At 38.9% G+C, this 23251-nt stretch overlaps 1 protein-coding gene across 1 annotated transcript in view; it reads left to right on the top strand.

The window, feature by feature from the left end:
- The window catches only part of LOC124716965 (EH domain-containing protein 1-like), a 48595-nt gene extending 27868 nt beyond the window's left edge, over window positions 1-20727 (top strand). The window contains exons 5-7 of the mRNA XM_047243565.1: window positions 11811-11973; window positions 17889-18053; window positions 20461-20727. Coding sequence (XP_047099521.1) covers window positions 11811-11973; window positions 17889-18053; window positions 20461-20705 — 573 coding nt within the window. The 3' untranslated portion in view covers window positions 20706-20727. The remainder of the gene's footprint in view (window positions 1-11810; window positions 11974-17888; window positions 18054-20460) is intronic.
- Window positions 20728-23251: the final 2524 nt, after the last annotated feature.

Raw genomic sequence — 23251 nt, 5'->3', positions numbered from 1 at the left:
GAAATACAGATAGTCGATGGACTTCTATTCATAAAATGTACTTGCTTCATTGTTAGAAAGTGTTAAAGAATATCATCTGAACACCATACCCTCTGCTTTATGAAGAGTAAAAGTGTAGGACTGAAAATTTTTAGAGCTCTGATGATTGTTAAATGCTTCATTCCTGTGTATGTGTTTTATATTTATTACATAATGTGATGCACAACAATTTCTAGTCTTAATATTTCTAATTTGAAATGTGTTTCTTAAACTATAGGGGACATCTTAATGCTACATACATTAATAATTACATAAAAGTTTTTTGAACAGCATTTGTTATATTTGTTTTGATTACTATGATTTAGTTCCTCAGGCACTTGTAACTGAGATAGAAGGTTTCAGGCTGGCCATTGTGGCCGAGCAGTTCTAGGCGCTTCAGTCTGGAACCGCGCAACTGCTAGGGCCGCAGTTTCGAGTCCTGCCTCGGGCATGGATGTGTGTGATGTCCTTAGGTTAGTTAGGTTTAAGTAGTTTTAAGTTCCAGGGGACTGATGAACTCATAAGTTAAGTCACATAGTGCTCAGAGCCATTTGAACCATTTGAAGGTTTCAGGAATAATTTTATGTAGTTACTGTGAAGATAGAGCTGCATTGAATTACTGTTTTGAATGATAAATCCTGCCTTAACCACAGCTAAGAGCCTCTCCTCACAGCTTACTGCTAATCTCATCACAGTACCGGTATTATTTTTGTTGAATGTGGCTTGATGAGCTTTAGCAGCTCAGAAAAGTGTGTCTCACCTATTCTTAAATAATTTTGGAAATTTTTGGATCCCAACTCCTTTTATAGTAAAATGTAGGCGAATTTGATCCTTTGAAGAAGCGATTTCTATGCTCACAGCTTTTTCTCACTTTTTTGGCCTTGTCAGTTCTATAACATCAACTGAAAGCTAAGTTTTTGTGTCTTTGTTACACTGATCAGTATTTCAGGTAACACAACCACAACGAACTTAATATAATCAACAAGCAGAGAGTGACAGGAACAGGGTGGCACTGTGATCAAGGTGTGTCATCACTCAAACAGTGTGGGGACTGCTAGCAAGTTGGTCGGTTGGCCGATAAATTGGTGCTTGTGTAGGGCCTTAAGACTGTTCACAATGTAAAATTCGTCATAAGAGGAAGTCGTCCCAAAGTGAAACCTAGCAAAAAAACTACTGAACTACTGATGTTGATAAGATAGATGCACACTAAAAGCAGGATAGATGACGCCCACCTTCAGATGCAATCAGATTAGTAAAATGGTAGTTGGTGACTGCAAATGTACCCCAAACATCCAGTATGAAAGAACTAGTAAATTGAGGTACTATTGGACAAAGGAACACGAAGAAGGGAAAAAACCCAAAAATCAGGGACGAGACACATCCTAAGGGATCAGAAAATACTTTGAAAAAGACTTTGTTTTGAAAATGCTGTGTTTATTTAACAACAGATTTTGTAAAGTTAGTAATAAAATTCAAGTTCTTAAAGTGTGTGCAAATGACATCATTTAGAAACATGATGACAGATATCAAGATGTTGATCCATGCATCATGTTTTTGTATGCATTTAAAATAAAAGAGAACCAGAAGCTGTTTATTACTACCTACATTACAATATTGTCTGAAGTGTAAAGGTCTACGGGTTGCGCGCAGCCGTACGGTACAAACACGTGCTCGCCAGCCGACCGATCTGGAATGCTGACAGTTTGCTTGGCCAGTACACGTGTGTCCGGCTGCAGTGCGACGCAGGGTGTAAGCGACTGGCTGCCGTCCGCAGCACGCTGTATTAACAAGCGTGGCCTCGAGTGTGAAGATGTCTCTTTTCTTAGCTCATTGTGGAGCCTTTCGAAACGACTGTTATTAGTATATCGGACACAGTGATGATGGGTGCGCGTAGCGTGCGTGTTTTATAATCAGCCTTTGTTAATAAAACTGTTAGACTTACTTCACATGTTCGCATATTGCTGTAACTCAAGGACACACTGCTTACAAATCTTGACAAATTTTTTGTCTAATTGTCATCCGGGACAACAACACAAACAACCTCCTTATAAAAGTAAACATTTAAAAAAATCCTAGTTGTCCTCCTTGGGAGCTGAATGCAGACTTTATTCCATACAAACTGAAATACTTTGTGCTATGACCTCTGTGCTGAAACCAGTGATCCAGGATGGCCACTTCTGCCCCCACAGTGGCATGTGCGAATAGCTGTGGGGAGGGAAGTCCTGGTCAGTAAAACAACCTTTGCTCTACTGTCCTTGTACAATAGTCGACGGCTGCAACCGACTGTGACTAGTGGCAGTGGATAAGTCCTCATAGATGGTGTACCAAAGGTTGGCGGCGACTGTAACCACGCCAAAATGAGACGGAAGCCCATTGCATGGCAAGCTTACAGCTAGACTGAAGTACTCAGCCTGATGGATCTGGCAGGGGTGCAGGCACTCCGAATCACACCTGGGAGTCTTGAACGCAGAGTAGAGAGTAAGGCGACAGCACCCGACGAGAGGCTTCACCTCAGCGGTACCAGTTTGAAGCTCGGTATCGTCAGTGCGAGCTGATAGTGAGTAGACCGGCAGCTTTGCCCTGTTGACAGTGATGCCCAGTTGAGCTGTAGCTCTTTGGCTGTATACTTGCCCTGGCTAGTTGTGTTATCACAGGAGCTCGGTTACTGTTACCGGGGTGGCAGTTCTTATGGAAAACTGGAAATCTCAGGGAACTGCGTTTTGTTTGGAGAAATCATGGGAATCTCAGGGAATTTTAGGAATTTCATAAAATCTCAGGGAATTCTGCTTTTTTAACCTAACATTGAAACTGAATTTTACGAATCACAAATTTTAAAATATTTGATATTACAAAGTGTGTTAATTATGTGAATATTACTCCATATAAATTATAGATGTTTAAAAACTGAGATGAAGTACTGCTTATTGCTGGTGTACAGCTCAGCTGAGAAAGCCGGCCAGTGTGGCCGTGCGGTTAAAGGCGCTTCAGTCTGGAACCGCGTGACCGCTACGGTCGCAGGTTCGAATCCTGCCTCGGGCATGGATGTGTGTGATGTCCTTAGGTTAGTTAGGTTTAATTAGTTCTAAGTTCTAGGCGACTGATGACCTCAGAAGTTAAGTCGCATAGTGCTCAGAGCCATTTGAACCAATCAGCTGAGAGAAAAGAAAAGTCATTAATGTGGTATGCTACTCCCCCCCTTCCCCCCCATGCCCTGCTCACCATTAATTATCAGGAGCTTCTTGACACCATGTTCCTCCTCACTTCTGGAATTACCAGGGATTTTTTTTTCCAAGTTTGAGTAGCCACCCTGGCTATGTAGCTGGCTGTGAAACATTGATTTATGCTACAGCATGTTGCAGTTCAGACTGCCGCAACAGTAGTATCCAGCTGCATAATTGCTAGGACAGTGTGCAGCGCGTCCCATCTGCAGTTTGGTTGCAGTCTGAAACCGAGTGACGATATTGATACCTGAAGAAGACAACTTGGGATCGTGTTGAGATATCGTGTAAAGAATATGACAACTCAGCTATCAGCCCAACAACTTGTAGTGAATTGATTTTTGTGTAAACTGTGGTGACATCGCATTCTCAAACACATAGGTTCTTGCTGTGGCAAATTGTACTGCAATTTATGTAGCAACAGAGACTGTACTATGACATTATAGTATACATTTTTCTGTAGTAGTATACCATAGACACTAAATGGCAACCTTAAATATGATCAAAAATAGTGGTAATGGTACCAGTAAAAAAAAAGTGTAGTTTTGATTATATGGTGACACATAGGACAGCCCTCATTTTTCCACTAGTGAAGGGGCTAGATAGTATACATTCTTCGAATATAAAAGTTTGTGGGCATGGAACAGTCATTTTTAGTAAATTATTGATAGCTCTGTAATGTTCACCATGTATCTTATTTCTGATATAAATCCCTGTCCTGAGCAAAGCTGTCCTTCTAAGTTGGCTGCTGTAAAACCCCAATTTTGATAGTACAGGGCTGTATAATTCGATGATGTCAGTCGTATTTCACAGCATCTGTGTTGGTGGACACACTGTGTGAATCATTTGATAGTATCTCCAGATTCATAAAAAGAAATGGACACTGTTGTTGTTACATATGGCTTTATTGGAAATTAATCCATAATGCATTTAACATCTGACTGCATATCAGTGTGAAAATATTAATAACTTAACACACAATTAATGTGTGAGAATGATGATGATGATGATGATGATGATGATGATAGTAATATAAAACAGAAGTCTCAGAAAAGTTATAACATACATTTATGGCATCCAAGGAACATTTTAAGATGTACATACATAATAACTTAGAGAAATAAATCAGTACACACGAGACAGCATGCATCACTTATGTTCCAAAATGCCGCTCGTAAAAACAGGATTCTTCTGGGCTCATACCTTTGGTTCTGTTGGTGACAAAAAGGTGGGGTCAAGTGTTCCACATAGACATTGGGACAGGGACCATTTGTATAGCAAACAGAAGGTTTGTCCTAGTCTCACTGTCCTACGGTATGACCTCAGAGTATGAATATTACACCTTTTCTCCTACTTAGGCAAATGGAAGAAAGTGTCTGGTTCTTTTTGCGTGTGATGTGGTCTGTGCCTGTACCTTAAGGAGCTTATGGAGCCACCATTAGTTCATGGGCAGCAAATGACTGAAATTTTTATGATGTATTCCTAAAATTTCAATATCAAACAATGGTGAAAATTTTCTTGATATCTTTGCCCATTTCTGAGATATAGAGGTTCAGATTTACCCCACTTCTACATGTAAACTACACATGTGAAATCCAGAGTGAGACAAAATCTAAATAATAAATAACGACAGCAAGTTGCGTAGATTTTAATGTTATGTTCTGTAGGCATTTAGCTAGAAGTACCATCTTTTGTTTCCAAAACTCTTTATCCCTTATTGAGAAACTACCCCAAAACTTGGTTTTTCGGTACCAAAACTGAGCCGCAGGTTCCCAGACAGCTATTTGCAGGAAATGAGTGTAATTTTTACAATATATTTGTAGGATCCCGAACAAAGTCACCCTACATGTACATGTGAAATACGCATGTAAAATCCGGTGTGTACAAAAACATAGTTTATAAAGTGACATGGTGCAGAGAAATATGCTGTAAAGTGTCCCCATTATCATCTAAAGTGTTCTAGAAACCCAATGTTGTAGTACTGAAGTACATGCAAAATTTTTGTGCATGTATAATCTCAACTGAGGTGTAAAATTACTGTTGTGTTACTTGAATTTCACACAAGAAAACTATAAAGATTTTACTGACCCATAAATTGGTTTGCATATGAGTGACAAGCTCTGCTGTGGCAGGGAAAGGAAAGGAACTGGCGGAAAAATGCTTCTATCAGAGCACAAAGAAGGTGAATATGCTGCTGTTTAGAAGACACTGGCTGAAAAGTGGGGTACCAGCTGCCTCATTCTACCTTCCTCAGCACCTTTAAAAATGTTCCCAAAAATTTGATATGCGAAAATATTCAGATTTTTTAATGCTGAGAGATGAACAGACAGTGGCAGTGGGCAAGATGTGGATAAGTAATAAATACCAGAAGATGGTAGACCGTGGTTGTGGTATAGAAAGAATGAAGGAGACAAAGGCAGTGTGAAAGAAAGAGAGGTACACAGAGGAAGTGGATCAGAGTTGACAGTGACAGAACAGTGCTAGGAGAAGAGTGAAGGAGACAGTGCCAATGGGAGAGGAATAAAGAGGAGAATGTGGAACTGGGTGGAGCTAGCGATACTGAGAGACGGAGGCTATGACAGTGACAGTGAGGAAGAGAGAGATAGTGACAATAGAAGTGGCAGCAGCAGTAAGAATGAGTGGCTGAGATAATAGCAGTAAGAGAGAGCAATTGTTAGACAGTGACAGTGAGAGGAGACTAGTAGTAAGAGAGAATGAAAGAGAATGTGGCTGTGGAGCAGGAGACAGTGACAGTTAGATCCACAAAGAGATAATGACAATGAGTAAGTGAGAATTGCCAAGTGGGACTGTGACTGTGACTTGCAGTGATGGACTGGTGGGTGTGAGCAAGTTACAGTCAGAGGAGCTTGTGGCAGTGAAAGGTGAGTTGGGTGTTAAAAAGAGCACAAATATGTTCACAAGCCAAAATTTTCGGGAACATTTTTTAAGATCTTGAGGAAGGTAGAATGAGACAGTTGGTACCCCACTTTTCTATCAGAGTCTTTTGAAAAGGAACATATTCACCCTTTTTGTATTCTAAGAGGAGCATTTTTTCATTCGTGTAATAGTGATGCCTCCCCATGAACCATGGACCTTGCCATTGGTGGGGAGGCTTGCGTGCCTCAACGATACATACAGCCGTACCATAGGTGCAACCACAACGGAGGGGTATCTGTTGAGAGACCAGACAAACGTGTGGTTCCTGAAGAGGGGCAGCAGCCTTTTCAGTAGTTGCAGGGGCAACAGTCTGGATGATTGACTGATCTGGCCTTGTAACACTAATCAAAATGGCCTTGCTGTTCTGGTACTGCGAACGGCTGAAAGCAAGGGGAAACTACAGCCATAATTTTTCCTGAGGGCATGCAGCTTTACTGTATGATTAAATGATGATGGCGTCCTCTTGGGTAAAATACTCCGGAGGTAAAATAGTCCCCCATTCGGATCTCCGGGCGGGGACTACTCAAGAGGACATCATTATCAGGAGAAAGGAAACTGGCGTTTTACGGATCAGAGCGTGGAATGTCAGATCCCTTAATCGGGCAGGTAGGTTAGAAAAATTAAAAAGGGAAATGGATAGGTTAAAGTTAGATATAGAGCGAATTAGTGAAGTTCGGTGGAAGGAGGAACAAGACTTTTGGTCAGGTGAATACAGGGTTATAAATACAAAATCAAATAAGGGTAATGCAGGTGTAGGTTTAATAATGAATAAAAAAATAGGAGTACGGGTAAGCTCCTACAAACAGCATAGTGAACGCATTATTGTGGCCAAGATAGATACGAAGCCCACGCCTACTACAGTTGTACAAGTTTATATGCCAACTAGCTCTGCAGATGACGAAGAAATTGATGAAATGTATGATGAAATAAAATAAATTATTCAGGTAGTGAAGGGAGATGAAAATTTAATAGTCATGGGTGACTGGAAATCATCAGTAGGAAAAGGGAGAGAAGGAAACATAGTAGGTGAATATGGATTGGGGCTAAGAAATGAAAGAGGAAGCCACCTGGTAGAATTTTGCGCAGAGCATAACTTAATCATAGCTAACACTTGGTTCAAGAATCATGAAAGAAGGTTGTATACATGGAAGAACCCTGGAGATACTAGAAGGTATCAGATACATTATATAATGGTAAGACAGAGATTTAGGAACCAGGTTTCAAATTGTAAGACATTTCCAGGGGCAGATGTGGACTCTGACCACAGTCTATTGGTTATGAACTGTAGATTAAAACTGAAGAAACTGCAAAAAGGTGGGAATTTAAGGAGAAGGGACCTGGATAAACTGAAAGAACCAGAGGTTGTACAGAGTTTCAGGGAGAGTATAAGGGAACAATTGACAGTAATGGGGGAAAGAAATACAGTAGAAGAAGAATGGGTAGCTTTGAGGGATGAAATAGTGAAGGCAACAGAGGAACAAATAGGTAAAAAGACGAGGGCTAGTAGAAACCCTTGGATAACAGAAGAAATATTGAATTTAATTGATGAAAGAAGAAAATATAAAAATGCAGTAAATGAAGCAGGCAAAAAGGAATACAAACGTCTCAAAAATGAGGTCAACAGGAAGTGCAAAATGGCTAAGCAGGAATGGCTAGAGGACAAATGTAAGGATGTAGAGACTTATCTCACTAGGGGTAAGATAGATACTGCTTACAGGAAAATTAAAGAGACCTTTGGAGAAATGAGAACCACTTGCATGAATATCAGGAGCTTTGATGGAAACTCAGTTCTAAGCAAAGAAGGGAAAGCAGGAAGGTGGAAGGAGTGTATAGAGGGTCTATACAAGGGTGGAGTACTTGAGGACAATATTATGGAAATGGAATAGGATGTAGATGAAGATGAAATGGGAGATATGATACTGCGTGAAGAGTGTGACAGAGCACTGAAAGACCTGAGTCGAAACAAGGCCCCAGGAGTAGACAACATTCCATTAGAACTACTGACGGCCTTGGGAGAGCCAGTCCTGACAAAACACTACCATCTGGTGAGCAAGATGTATGAGACAGGCGAAATACCCTCAGACTTCAAGAAGAATATAATAATTCCAATCCCAAAGAAAGCAGGTGTTGACAGATGTGAAAATTACCGAACTATCAGTTTAATAAGTCACAGCTGCAAAATACTAACGCAAATTCTTTACAGACGAATGGAAAAACTGATAGAAACCAACCTCTGGGAAGATCAGTTTGGATTCCGTAGAAATGTTGGAACATGTGAGGCAATACTGACCCTACGACTTATATTAGAAGAAAGATTAAGGAAAGGCAAACCTACATTTCTAGCATCTGTAGACTTAGAGAAAGATTTTGACAATGTTGATTGGAATACTCTCTTTCAAATTCTGAAGGTGGCAGGGGTAAAATATAGGGAGCGAAAGGCTATTTATAATTTGTACAGAAAGCAGATGGCAGTTACAAGAGTCGAGGGGTATGAAAGGGAAGCAGTGGTTGGGAAGGGAGTGAGACAGGGTTGTAGCCTATCCCCGATGTTATTCAATCTGTATATTGAGCAAGAAGTAAAGGAAACAAAAGAAAAGTTCGGAGTAGGTATTAAAATCCATGGAGAAGAAATAAAAACTTTGAGGTTTGCCGAAGACATTGTAATTCTGTCAGAGACAGCAAAGGACTTGGAAGAGCAGCTGAACGGAATGGACAGTGTCTTGAAAGGAGGGTGCAAGATGAACATCAACAAAAGCAATACGAGGATAATGGAATGTAGTCGAATTAAGTCTGGTGATGCTGAGGAAATTAGATTAGGAAATGAGACACTTAAAGTAGTAAAGGAGTTTTGCTATTTGGGGAGCAAAATAACTGACGATGGTCGAAGTAGAGAGGATATAAAATGTAGACTGGCAATGGCAAGGAAAGCGTTTCTGAAGAAGAAAAATTTGTTAACATCGAGTATAGATTTAAATGTCAGGAAGTCGTTTCTGAAAGTATTTGTATGGAGTGTAGCCATGTATGGAAGTAAAACATGGATGATAAATACTTTAGACAAGAAGAGAATAGAAGCCTTTGAAATGTGGTGCTACAGAAGAATGCTGAAGATTAGATGGGTAGATCACATAACTAATGAGGAGGTATTGAATAGAATTGGGGAGAAGAGGAGCTTGTGGCACAACTTGACTAGAAGAAGGGATCGGTTGGTAGGACATGTTCTGAGACATCGAGGGATCACCAATTTAGTACTGGAGGGCAGCGTGGAGGGTAAAAATCGTAGAGGGAGACCAAGAGATGAATACACTAAGCAGATTCAGAAGGATGTAGGCTGCAGTAGGTACTGGGAGATGAAGCAGCTTGCACAGGGTAGAGTAGCATGGAGAGCTGCATCAAACCAGTCTCAGGACTGAAGACCACAACAACAACAATAATAGTGATGCAAAGGTTGCCAAAAGGTATAAGGTTTAATTTGTAACATCCCAATATGGTTTGTGGATGTTCATTTCCTTCTGTGCTTTGGTATCCAAACATGATCGTGTCAGTAGGTGATCTGAATCCACAACACCAGTTTTGCAAATAGGCCATTCATTTGTGGAAATTACTTATGTGTTGTTTAGATGTTAGGCTAGACAGTTGTGTCCCATTGTCAGTTGAAAGCTGTCTATTGCTTCCTTCCTCAGTTTATTCCTGTATAACTTCTGGTGGTCTTGTCTGTTTTTCCATATTTTCCTTTTGATTTACTTGCTATGTCTGTTATATGGGATTCCAAAATTGCTATGTAAGTTTCTGAAGTGTATCAGATAAAATTGATTTTTTGTAGCTTGTATACAACTTCCTTTTCTGACCAATAAGTCAACAGTCTCATTTCTGTCGATTCTTACATGTGACGGTTTCCATTGAAACACTTTTCTTATTTGTGTCCATGATGCAGGCTACTGTAAGGGATGTATTATTTCAGTTATGGCTTGTAACAATATTGTGAAAAGGAAAGTTGCTACTCACCACATAGAGGAGACGCTGAGTAGCAGATAGGCACAACAAAAAGATTGTCACAAATAAAGCTTTCGGCCAGTAAGGCCTTTGTCAGAAATAGACGACACACAAACGTTTGCGCTCACACACACACACACACACACACACACACACACACAGTTTGCAGTCTCAGGCCACACTGCCAAACTTATGGTTTTGTTTCTGTAGATTGGTTTGCTGAGGTTGCTTGAATGGCTGCTCTTGAATCAGTCAATATCACATCTTTTATAAATAAGTTGATTCTGTATGTAAGGTTGTTTATTGCTGGTTGTAGTGTGTATCATTGAGCATAAAATTTGTAATATACTGCTCAACCAGGGAGTATTGATGAAATAATTTCCAGCTGCATCACTACTCTGCGAACCATCCATATATATTCTAAGCCATTCTGGTTCTGTGTATTTTCATATAGCATCTTTATTGCAATTAAAACTGTATCTGGAGTTCCTTCTTAGTAATATTGTAAACTTTAAAAAAAAAAAAATTTTTTTATGTCCATGTAATGGAAACGATAGACAAGTTCTTTGTTGCGATTCTCTGTAGTTAAATTTATATCTAGGCTTGAATTACATTCATAGCATAAAACATTTAATTTCATGATGCACTGAAGCAGCGCAGGATTCATCATGTTTTACGATTTAAAGTGTCCGAAAAGCTTGCACCTAACATAAAGCAATAAATTGGGAATCCCAATTAGTTCAAAAGAAACTTTAATGCATACCCCATTAACCACTCTTACAAATTATCTAACTATCTAGATTCATGGACTGAAAATTTCTGTTAATTATGTGTCAAGTAGCAATGATCATAATAAAGCTGTATGATAGGTATTGTATTGTAAACTAGCCCCTGTTGTTCAGATGTAAGTAACTGTTTTCTTTGAAAACTACAAATATTATCAAGAAAAATTAAATTACTATTGGAAGACAACTGCTATTGAACATAACATAACACAAGCAGCAGCTTTCCTCCTAATTTACAAGGCGACAAGTAGCTGTATAGGCAGGCATAGTGTCACACACTATGCAGATAGTTTATTGTTAGTAGAATGTACAGATTAAGTTGTGCCCAAATAGCCACATGCATCGGCACGCTGCTTCCGGGACTCATGGAAGCGTACTGGCCCTGTGTCGAGTCCTCCCAGCAGATTAACGATTAGGGCCAGTGTGCTGGACAGCCCAGATGTCAGTTTTTCGTGGTTTCCCATATCCGACTAGTGGTATACTGGGGCAATACCCACATCCCACCACAGTTATGGGATCTGCAAACACTTAAAAAACAGTCCCACACTTTGACACAGTGTAGCGCGAGACACAGATAGATGGGGTACACAATTTCTGTTCTGGGAAACAAAGGATGATGACAGGAAGTACACTCGGTCACCTCTGATCACTAACTTTGACTAATCCGTATTAACGTGGCAATCCTGTGGAGGTTCGGGATAAGGCCTGGAAAAAGAAGGAGAAAGAAGACAATGTACAGTTGATTGTTAATGTACAGCTTGACTTCTCTTTCTCTTGATGGGATCTCTATAACATGATGAATGAATGAAGCAGTTAGTAGTGTCACATTAAATTGTATTGAAATGGTTAATTTTTCTTATAGGTCTTGCTGAACTCTGCGAACTTTGACAGATTTGAGGGGATAACACCCAGTCTCCTGAGGTCTGTCGATGACATGCTGGCGAAAGATATATCTAAGTTCATGTCAATGTTGGCAGCAGAGAAAATTGAAGAAGAAAAATTGGGATCCAAAAAATTTATTCACGGTAAGATTAGTTTGCTTTACAACAGCTGAAATGTAACATACTTGTTTATTGTGCAAATCTGTTGAAGATTTTTTTAGTTTAGACATCATATCCATACACCTAATATTGAAACAAGGGTATGGATATAATGTCGAAACTAAGGCTCATTTGTTTCATTGTAAGCATTCTGGATTGCCAAGACAGAATATTGATTGGAAAATATAGTCAAGTGAGAAGATTATAATCACTGTGTTCTTCCATTTCTTGCCACAGTGTTAAATGATCGATAGGGAGTACTCCTTTAAATTCAGCACCATTTGCACAAAGCAGTCTTTGAGGGGGGGGGGGGGGGGGGGGGGGGTCCAGGGAGACACATTTATGGCGAAATAGTTCATGGCTTTTACACCATGCCTGTCTAGTTGAAAAGCTCATCCAAAGTTGCAACCAAATTCTTCCCTCTTTTTTGATATGGTACTGGAATACTATAAAGATAAATGTAAGAAATTGTTTGTGGGATTCATAACCTATTAATTTCTTACGGGACATGCTCGAGCTTTGCTGCTTGTTCATGAATTTTTGGCCAAAAACAACGCAGTACAATAATGCCCTATCTGTGTACTCACCAAATGTCATTTCAGAAGCATATGTGAGATTATTCCTGCAGCAAAGACACTGCCAGTTTTCCTTTTGATTGTTTCCACTCTGAGCTAAAGAACTAGTTTTTTTATTTTATGTTTTCGTTTTGCCTGGAGGAGGAGATTCAACTGTGAATTATATAATCTGAATAATGAACCATACATTGTCAGCTGTATCAAGATTAAAAGGCAATCTGTGTGCTGAGAGCTAATGACAGAATTGAGAAATTCAATTGAAATACGCAGCACAGTGCCCAAAGGAACCCAGAGGATTGGAAGTCCAGTTCTTAAGAAGGGAGGAAGCTGTCAAGCAGGATATAAGAAAATTGGGATCGAGAATTTGAGGAGTTTGACAATACACAAGAAAGAATGGAATGACCTTCTGTGGAAAGCCGAGGGTTACCCAGATCACAGACTTTGGGCTGAAACACCAGCCGGCCTGAGTGTGGTTTCTAGACAGTTTCCCACACTCATTGGACAGATGTTGGCCTTATCCCTAAATTATGCCTCAACAGATGTTGCATACAAATAGTTAAAATATGATATCTTGGAGAACAAAGTTTACATTCACAGGCATCTGGGGCACACAAGTTCTCCCCCTCAAGTTACCTCGTTGACTGCGGTGCCAGGAAGGGTATCCAGCCACAGAATTAAATAATTAAATAAAATCTGCCAAGTCCTGGAAAAGCAGACTCTGTAACTGACAGGATAAATAATGGGGAAAGGAAGAAGAAGAAGAATGTCAAGGCTCATAAAGGGCTGCTGTGCCATATGATGATTTATTTTTTTATTTTTTTATGCAACCTGATGAGATTTGAGTGTTCACATCGTCCCGTACATTGGATCAGGGCTTTAGACGTGTAATACGTGTTACCTAACAGTTACTTGAAGACTGATGATAGTTTAAATGTATATCAAAAGGAAAATTCACTGTGAACTAATTAATACATAGTTGCTGGCCATGTATTGCCAATACACAAACATGAAAGTACATAGACTATTCTAGCTCTTGGAACCAATAGTTCCTACTTCATGGAGGGGAGTGGGGTAGTTTGGGGTAAGTCTGAAAGAAAGGATAGGTTACTCAGAGCACATGATGATATTGCATATGACTCAGAACTTTGGCTGAAATAAAATGACATACTAAACACATTATTCCATTTTGCACTGCAGAAACCTGGGTCAGGAATGAAAGGGCAAAAAAGTAAGGTGCTTGCAAAGTCAGATAAGTGAAACAAATGTGAAAGAGATAAGAAATGAAAGTGTTAGGGAAATAACACATGTGGAACACTTACAAGAGAATATTTAGGAAAGAAGATTAAGAGCATATGGACATTTGAAGAAAAAAGAAATGAAGATGTATAGGAAGACGCACGAGACAAAGGTGAATAGTGAGAAGCTGAGGAGAAGACTAAAGGTGTGCAAGAATGCACACAAAAGAGAGGGGAAGGCCAGGAAAGAACAGCTGCAAAGAGGGCTCAGGAAGATCGGAGAAAGCGGAGAGGCTCATTTTCCGAGTAGACCATGTCAGTGGCAGAACAGTTTGAGAAGATTTTGTTATCCCGTAAGAAATTAATAGGTTATGAATCCCACAAACAATTTCTTATATTTATCTTTATAGTATTCCAGTACCATATCAGAAAAGAGGGAAGAATTTGGTTGCAACTTTGGATGAGCTTTTCAACTAGACAGAAAATACTGTCGCCACATACTTCCGCTTGCCTGTAAGTCCTTAAATAGTTTCAGAGCATATTTCCACAAGATTTCTGGTCAGAGCAGCTGGAGATAGCGATTGTGTGTGTGAGGTGTGCTTGCCCGTGTGAATGGGGGTGTGTGTACTTTGTTGAGGAAGCCTCTGGCCCAAAGCTAAATGTTTAATTGTCGTTTCGTTGTGCCTGTCTGTAACTCGACATGTCGTGTTGACCATGAGTAGCAATATATCCTTTCCGTAACATTGTTGATATTCCTATCTAGACTTTCCATCATTTGATTTCCACAAGACGTGAAATGTGAACTTGTGCTTTCATTATACTGAATCTCTGTTATTGCAGACTAATCCTGCATGGTCAAAGTGGTGAGAATATGAGACCATTACAACTAATTGTGAATATTTTAATGTGTTCCACCTGCAACATTTGTCTGTACGACCACGTCATTGCTTTGTATACCTAGTTAAGTCAGTTGTGATCAGACGAGTTACTGCGCACGGTTTCTGCTTCATCGACTCCTCAGTGTGCCAGCACCTCAGTAGCACACATCAGAGATAAGTGCCTGTCATCTCACTGTAATGGAAACACAAGGTCTCTCTTATCTATAATCTGTTCATCATAAGAATAAACCTGGTGTAAACATTGCACTATGTATTCTTCCGCATTTGCTGGATCCTCACTGGGTTTCAGTTTCACGTGGGACTGCAGCCAAGCTGTCACGAGTACTGTCAAGTACGATAATATGGGTACGTTTTGTGCTGTGCGTTACGTGCACATCGACTGACAAGCAGAGGAGCAATACAGCTTCGAATATCATTTAATTTTTAAGCAGCATGAAATAATACACTGCAGATCTCCCACAATACGCTCCTTAGACAACTAGATGAAAACTGCAACACATTATTGTTTTTAGCTAACGTACTATTGTAGCGAAAAACAAGAATGATGAAAATTCCTAACTTAATCACAGGGTAATTTTTCTGCATAAGCTGTGTGTAACACAAGAGAGTATTCAAGGATTTCGCCATATAGTTAAATATTCAAGCCACTGAAGGTATTACTTACAGTCAGTCGTCTGGTAATATCTTAGCTCTTTCCTTATCCGGATCCGAAAAATACATTTCAATTCTGGAGGTATCACCTGTTTTGTGGATATCGAGCCTATCGACAACAGAACCCACAAAGCCAACCAGGCGCAACATTTTCTCTTCTTCTTTTATGACGAGCCATTCTATATCCCGCCAGAGTTCAGCAGTGACGTGTGAAAAAGCTGTGCGCGTTAGTTCCAGTACGTCTGGCAGCTTAACGGTCTGTTTACGTCTCGGGCCAAATTCCGCAGCTTGGCTCCAGATTGGTTCTGTTGGGTTAATATTGTAATGGTACAGTAGCAAATGTAAAAATGCGGCATTTGTATGATGTGCTCGATGCTGTGAAAATGATTGTTTTTCATGTTTATACATTCACTTATCTACCTCTGTGTTATAAAATGATGGACATAGTCCAAATAAACAGGATTTGATTTTTCATTTTTGCCTTATTTCCTTAATTAAAAAACTTTTACGAACAGTCTTTCATAAAACATCAATAATTAAGAATTTGTATTTGAAATTGAAAAAGGAATTTCACGTCCAGTATGTAATTAGAAACAAGAAGATGTGCATTATTCATAAAAAAAAGATGATGAGTTTCATAATTACGAGATGTAGGTATTTCAAATTGAATGAGAAGAAAAAAATGATACTGGGGAAATGTGAACATACGCATGAATAACCTCCTTTGCTTTACATTCCATTACGCTACTGACTGTGCTACACATTCAATGTGTGTTAGTTTATCAACTGCATCATAGACAAAACTGGGAAAACTTCAAAGCCAGTTATCTCCATAAATTTACGAAAAACATTAAGAACAGCCTATTTCTTGGCACTTTTTAACTGTGTTCCACGCACATGTTTCACTACGGAGCACAAAGCAGCCTCGGTCATTTTCATACTCCGCATTAACAGCGTGACAATCAGAGCACAACTCTGCAGAGGCTGAGACTGTACACGATTTTTGAAACAAAAACAATGTGGCTACAGCGTGATTAAGAAAAACATTGATGGCTCTTAATACATTTGAATATCTTAAAGTTTTATTTAATGTAACTTAGTGATAAGATATCTAATATATAAGTAGGAACTACTTCCAAGAGCGTAACAACACCAGTGTAGATGTGCTACTGCTTCTGACCAATCATCACGTTTGTGTTTGTTTACATCTGGTTTATTCTTATGATGAACGGATTATAGCGTTTGAGCTGTGCCCATAAGTAAAGCAGAAACATTGGAAATGCCTTCTCTGTTGCCGTTGTGTGCCTCCAGATGAGCTAATGTGCACGCTACACACAATTTGATGCCCTTTTGCTGTTAAGAAGTAACTGAAGCACTTCCTTTTGTCACCCTCAAATGTTTCCATAATTCTCAAATGTGCCCAGTTTTCCTCTTATCAGACAGTGAAACAAATGCTTCCGTCTTCCCCTGGGTACACTTTTTTGTCTTTTCATTCCTCGGGTGCATCACTTTCTTTTCCCCCGTCTTCACACATTGCATTCTATCACATTCCTCCATCTCTCCCTCTTCCGGCCTTTCCCTCGTATCCATTTCTGCCAGTGCTCATAGTTTAAGTCTATTTTCCTGTAATTGTCTTTATTGTTATACTACTCGCAAAAGAATGTAAACTATGTCTTTTGTACACTGTCATTAATTTCTAAATATTGTATTCTACTTTAGATGTAATGCGCTAATCGTAACATGTGTAATGCGAAATATGTGGAATGCCTGGTTACATGTAACAGTATGAGAGCCTCATGGCCCTAACCATGATAGGTTAAATCAATAAATCAAGCAATAAATAAAATCAAACAATATGCCTATCTGCAACTCAGCATCTCCGCTGCATATTGAGTAGCAACTTTACTATTAAAAATAAATAAACAAATAAATAAATAAAAATGAATGAGGTCCTAAACCCACTGTTCTGTTCTGTTTCATTGGTGATATCTTGTCCTATATCTACAAATGCTGCTAATTCTCCAGTCACACCCTCAAACTCAGAAAAGCACCCCTCTCTTTACACAATATCTCCCCAAACCGAAACCATTTAACCACATCCTTTTTCACTTCACGTGGAGGGTTACTGACGCTTGTCTTTTTGCACACCATTTGTGAATGGAATAGGAAATTGGTACCTAATACCCTCTGCCACATTTTCTGTGGTGGGTTTTGGAGCAGTGAGTGACATGTGGGTGCAATGTATTATGGAGGTTCTAACCTTTGCCATTTGTAGTTGATAACTACAGTTTGTTGTTCTGAAGTAATGAATTTATTTTATAATTTTGGTTTGTTGTCATAAAGTTGATTTCCAGAAGCCATTGTTCAATGCCTATTCACACATCCTTAGTAAGAATTGTGTGCAGAGTTATCAATCTGCCAAAATTAATGTTTTCTTTATTTTTATTTTTTCGAATACGATTGCTATTTGTTTTGCCGGTAAATTTCTGGCCAAAATTGTGATAGTTTTCCCAATGACTAACAATGCCAAATACTTTCAGGTGGTGCATTTGTGAGTGTCGTCGACACAGAAAATCCGTTCAGTGAGAGAGAAGGTATCAGGCAAGGCTTAGGAGAAAAGGAATGGGTTGTTGAAAAATTTCGGAGCCAGTATGATGACACGTTTGATAATCTGAAGCCACAGCACGGAAAGCTGACAAAAACAGGTAGGTCAGAAACACTGAAAACTAAAATTATAAATTTCATATATGAGAACGTGCTGAAAACTAGTGCCTCCAAAAATTTTATGTGAAAACTTAAAACTTTTTTAATAAAACAAATGTTACTGACATTATGCATCTTTGTTCTTCGTTTCTGGATATTTATTTCTCAACATGGTCATCCTGGCGACAAATAGGTTTCTTCAAATGACAGACCAGTTTGTCGATACAGTCACTGTAGAATATTTGACTTTCTCGATGGAGCCACAACCTCGGCTCTGCTTGCACCACTTCATCACCATCAAAGTGAAGTCCTTGAAGGTGTTCTTTAAATTTTGGAAACAGATGAAAATTGGATGGGGCTGAGTCTGAACTGTGTAGAGGATGACCAAAGACACTGAACACAGGGCAATGGATCGTTGCAGGTGTCGCAGTATTTGTATGTGGTCTGGCATCGTTGTGCTGAAGGAGAGTGCTCTACTTGTGGATGAACTTTTCAAATTTGAAACTCGAGTACAGCACACTGTTTCTCATGCACCAACATAGTTACATTACATACTGCTGTGTTACATGCTACGATTCGGAGCCGTCTAGCAGCAGAAGGCTGCAAATATGTAGACATGAGGAATAAACGTGTAGGATGTTGCTCATGTTTGTTTTATTTAAAGAGACTAGAGAATATTCACATAAAAAATTCGGAGGTGCCCTCGTTCAGAGGAGAAGAATGAAAATTTGAATTGTGAAGGAGGAAAATATTGCTAACTGTTTTCAAGACTGCAGTGTTACCTGTAACTAGACATTAATGTTTGTTACATTAGGGATAAAGTTCAGTCTCAGTGGATGATAGAAGTTTAAGTATTTGCTAGAGGCAGCTTAATTTTCAGAAAATGGAATGAAGCAGAATCGTAACAAAGAACTAAGCACACTCAGAAGTCCGTTATTACGTACTGCTCTGTATCAAACAATGGAAAATCCAGGATGGAATGTAACAATACCAGAGAAGGAAAGTTGCTACTCACCATATAGTACAGATGCTGAGTCGTGATAGGCACAACAAAAAGATTAACACCATTAAAGCTTTCAGCCATTAAGGCCTTTGTCAGCAGTAGACACACATACACACACGCGCGCGCGCGCGCCCACATACACACACAACTTGCACACGTGTGCAGTCTCAGAGAGCTGAAACGACACTGCCAGTGTGGTTTCAGTGTGGTTTAATGACCGAAAGTTTTAATTGTGTGAATCTTTTTGTTGTGCCTATCGCAACTCAGCATCTCTGCTATATGGTGAGTAGCAACTTTCCTTCTCTGGTATTGTTATTGTTCTGTATGATTGATTCACTGAATTTTTCACAATAAAATAAAAAATTGCAACAAAACCACACATTATCTAGATGGAATGTCTTGTAAAGAGTAGTAGTGGTCAAGAACAAATTAATTCATTTTGATTTTCGAGCTTTTTCATTGTCTACCACCATCTTTAACCACAATGGAAGAGATCAAATAATTTTATGGCTTTGGGAGATGAAGAAGCTTGCACAGGATAGAGTAGCATGGAGAGCTGCATCAAACCAGTCTCAGGACTGAAGACCACAACAACAACAACAACAACATAGTTTATATATTTCTATGTAAGAGTAAGACTGAGATTTGATCTGTATAAGGCATTTTTGTCCCTGGTATTATATTTATGAGTGCTACTACTATTTTCAAATAGGAACTGTTTCTCCACAACTATTTAGTGTGGTGCTGTAGTTAGTGTGACAAGTAGCCTACATAAAGTTCAAGTATGGGCACCAGATATTATCTTTTTCAGCAATTTTTCTCTGCAATGGATACTTTGTGTTTAAATGTGAAGTTTCAGATGAAAATGATTCCAAATCACACTCTTTAATGAAAGTGTGCGAAGTAGACCAACATTCTAATGCTTTCATCATGAGAATCAGCTAGCACACACAATATTGCTGAACTGGGGTATTTGATAATATCTGTGATGTATGTGATTTTCAAGTGAGTACTCATCAGTAATATTCACAGCCAGGAATGTTGACCATTCTGTTTCACGTATTTCCTTTTCTCTGTGCTCGGTTGTTATTGACCTGTACCAAATGAAGTGACCTGTGTTTTTCCTAAGTAGAGTGATAGGCCATTTTCTGTGTGTGTGTGTGTGTGTGTGTGTGTGTGTGGGCGCCCGCGCGCACGTGCATGTGTGCAAGAACCTTCTCCCAAAGACTGAATGCCATTACGTTATGTGGGATGAGCCGCTGTCGATTTCTGGAGACTCTCGGCCACATAGTGTCTGTGTTTTGATTCTACGTGATAATTATGAAAGTGATGATTTTTTTATGTGTGTGTAATTTAAAAAAATAAAAAACAATAATGTCCTGCTTTTCTTTTTACTTCTTCCACAGATGTGAAGGACGAACTACGGAAGTCGAAGCTTCCGAGCCATATCTTGAACAGTATATGGTTACTAGCAGATGTGGACAAGGATAATATGCTCGACAAAGACGAATTTGCTTTGGCGATGTATCTCGTGAGGTTGAAGGCAGACGGTCACAATTTGCCTGAAACGTTGCCAGAACATTTGATACCACCATCGAAACGTTTAGCAAACAATGTTGAAAGCAGGGTAGAAATTCCAAACAAAATCTAACTGTGAAAAATATGCCAGTATTGAGAAGCATTACTGTGTTCCTATTGTACAAAGGAGTAGATGACTGTAAGAATTATTTTGTAAGATTGTTTGTGATCATTGCTTTCTGTAAACAAAATCTAATCTGGTTGTACCCAATGTAAAATGTTATCCCAGTTTCTTTGCTGAAATTCTCACAGGTTTGGTATGTGATACTCAATTGTTGACAAATTATGCTATCTGCGAGTGATGTAAGTAGCTACTTAAAATTTCCTGTTGTTATGTGTTTTTGTAACATATAAAATTTTTCAGCTGTTCCTTATTCAGAGAATACTTGCGATAATCCCACACTCATTTGATGTGTAGCAAACAAGGCATTTCATTGCGAATCATTTTCCTGTTTTTTACTTTTTGAGAATTGTGCTGTGTTGCCAGTACCAAGTCTTCCTTCATTACTTCATTTTTATTACTTTATGCTTGTGATTTTTACTTCATTTATTCATCATAAAAAGTAATATATATATAATATCTCTCTCTCTCTCTCTCTCTCTCTCTCTCTCTCTCTCTCTCTCTCTCTCTCTCTCTCTCTCACACACACACACACACACACACACACACACTGTCTCTGTCTCTGTCTGTCTCTCTCTTCTCCCACTGGTTTGTTGCATAGAATTTGTTGCACACATTTGGTTGTAGCACTTGTGACTTGACTTGTGCTCTTTGTTGTGTACATACTAGACTTATTTTCCACTTGGAGGTGTATTGTCTTCCTATTGGCTTTAATAATTTTTTCATAAATATTTTTGTGAATGTAATGTACTGCAGCTGATTTGCAGAATGTGTGTGGGTGGCAGAGAGAGGGGGTGGGGGGGGGGGGGGGGGAGAGGGGAGGGAGAGAGAGAGAGAGAGTGAGTGAGTGAGTGAGTGAGTTAGGAAGGATTGATTTGTAAAGGATCAAACCCATGTTGCCATGAATTACAGTACACCATAGTAAAACATTGTGTATTGACTTCACTCAATTTTACTTTACAGTTTCACAGCAGAAGAGGTCATTAAATAGGCTGCAGAAATTCTAATTTTTGATACTGATGGTGCAGCGTTGTACATTTTAATATGCAGAATGACTGAATTACAGATAGTTCATTTATTTCATATTTATAATTACAGTGTTCACTGAAAACTATTTCCAAACAAGGAAATTTTTAAAATTAGTCCATGTTATGTACCGTCATAACTATCAAATATTTAATACTAAACAATCTCTATTTTGTATAGAAAATGAGTTTAGCAGTAGATGCTTTGGATGGTAAAAATTTTAACCAGATTGATTTTATTATACACCTTTCCTTATTTATTGATGAAAATGTGTACAGTATTAATAAAGTCTTGCCACAATACTGTTTTGTCTCTATCTACAGTGGGCCCTTCTGATCACTATGACATTACACCCCATGAGAAGCATGAAGTGACTACCCAAACCAATACAAAATTTCCTCTGTAGTTTAAAACTGGAAGAAGACTGGGCTGTGTGCTTTTTTTTTTTTTTTTTTTTTTAAATTCTCATTTATTCATTGGGTTCTGAGAACCTACAAAGGAGAACCTTCAGGGACGTGGAGTAAGTCAAAGCATACATTAACAAAAAGCAAGAACACCATAAAAATGTAATTTCTGTATACTATGTTAGCAAACTACGACTATACCATTTAATTTCATTTGTGCTTAAGCCATCTAAATATAATTGAGTAAATTAAAGAAAAGCTGCTGCTTTGAGGAAGAGGGAAGCTACTGTCTTCTCACTTGCTTATACGTTAAGAGTTGCTGTTCATTTGCCATTCGTGGCACAATATTTACATGGTTACAATTTACGGTACATTACTACTTGTGCTTCATGTGCAGCTTTTCGATGAATATTGCTATTTGTCATGTAGGCAACAGACTGTTTCATTCCCTGAATCAAGATGTTCAGATAATTTGTGGAAAGAGGGACTAATGAGTTAAGTTTCTCATTTCTTTTGAATTGGCCATGATTCCCAATTTCTTGCTGTACATTAGATGGGAGCTTGTTGAATATTTTCTCCACCTGCGTTCATAACTTCACTCTGCAAGATACACACGAGGCAGGGTCTACATTGTTTCTATGTCTGTATGTACCACAGTTCTTTTGAAATTGATTTATACTGTCAACAGTGTATACATTTACAATGGGAAAATGTACTGGGAAGCGATTGTAAGAATTCTGAGATCCTAAAAAAGGCTTTTGCAAGATCTATATGTAAATGTGCACTGTGGCAGGGAAGATTATAGAAGTAGATGTGTGCGCACGTTAAATATTTCCGTCAGTCAATATTTAAAATTCTTTCTGAACCAATGAGCCCTCTTCTTTGTATTCATCTGATTTACAGATGTTTGCCACTAGAAATGCTTTCACAAATGTTTCATTTACTTAATTCACATTATACTCTGTTACATAGATTCCTATTAAGTTCTGCAGTGGCTCTCATAGCAGTGGTCTTGTTACAGGCAACAATCTTTGTCAAAGCCATTCTACCACTATTCTTAAAATTAGT

The sequence above is a fragment of the Schistocerca piceifrons genome, chromosome 9 (assembly GCF_021461385.2).
Source record: "Schistocerca piceifrons isolate TAMUIC-IGC-003096 chromosome 9, iqSchPice1.1, whole genome shotgun sequence".
Lineage (NCBI taxonomy): Eukaryota > Metazoa > Arthropoda > Insecta > Orthoptera > Acrididae > Schistocerca > Schistocerca piceifrons.
This window is presented reverse-complemented; position numbering and strand designations above follow the sequence as displayed.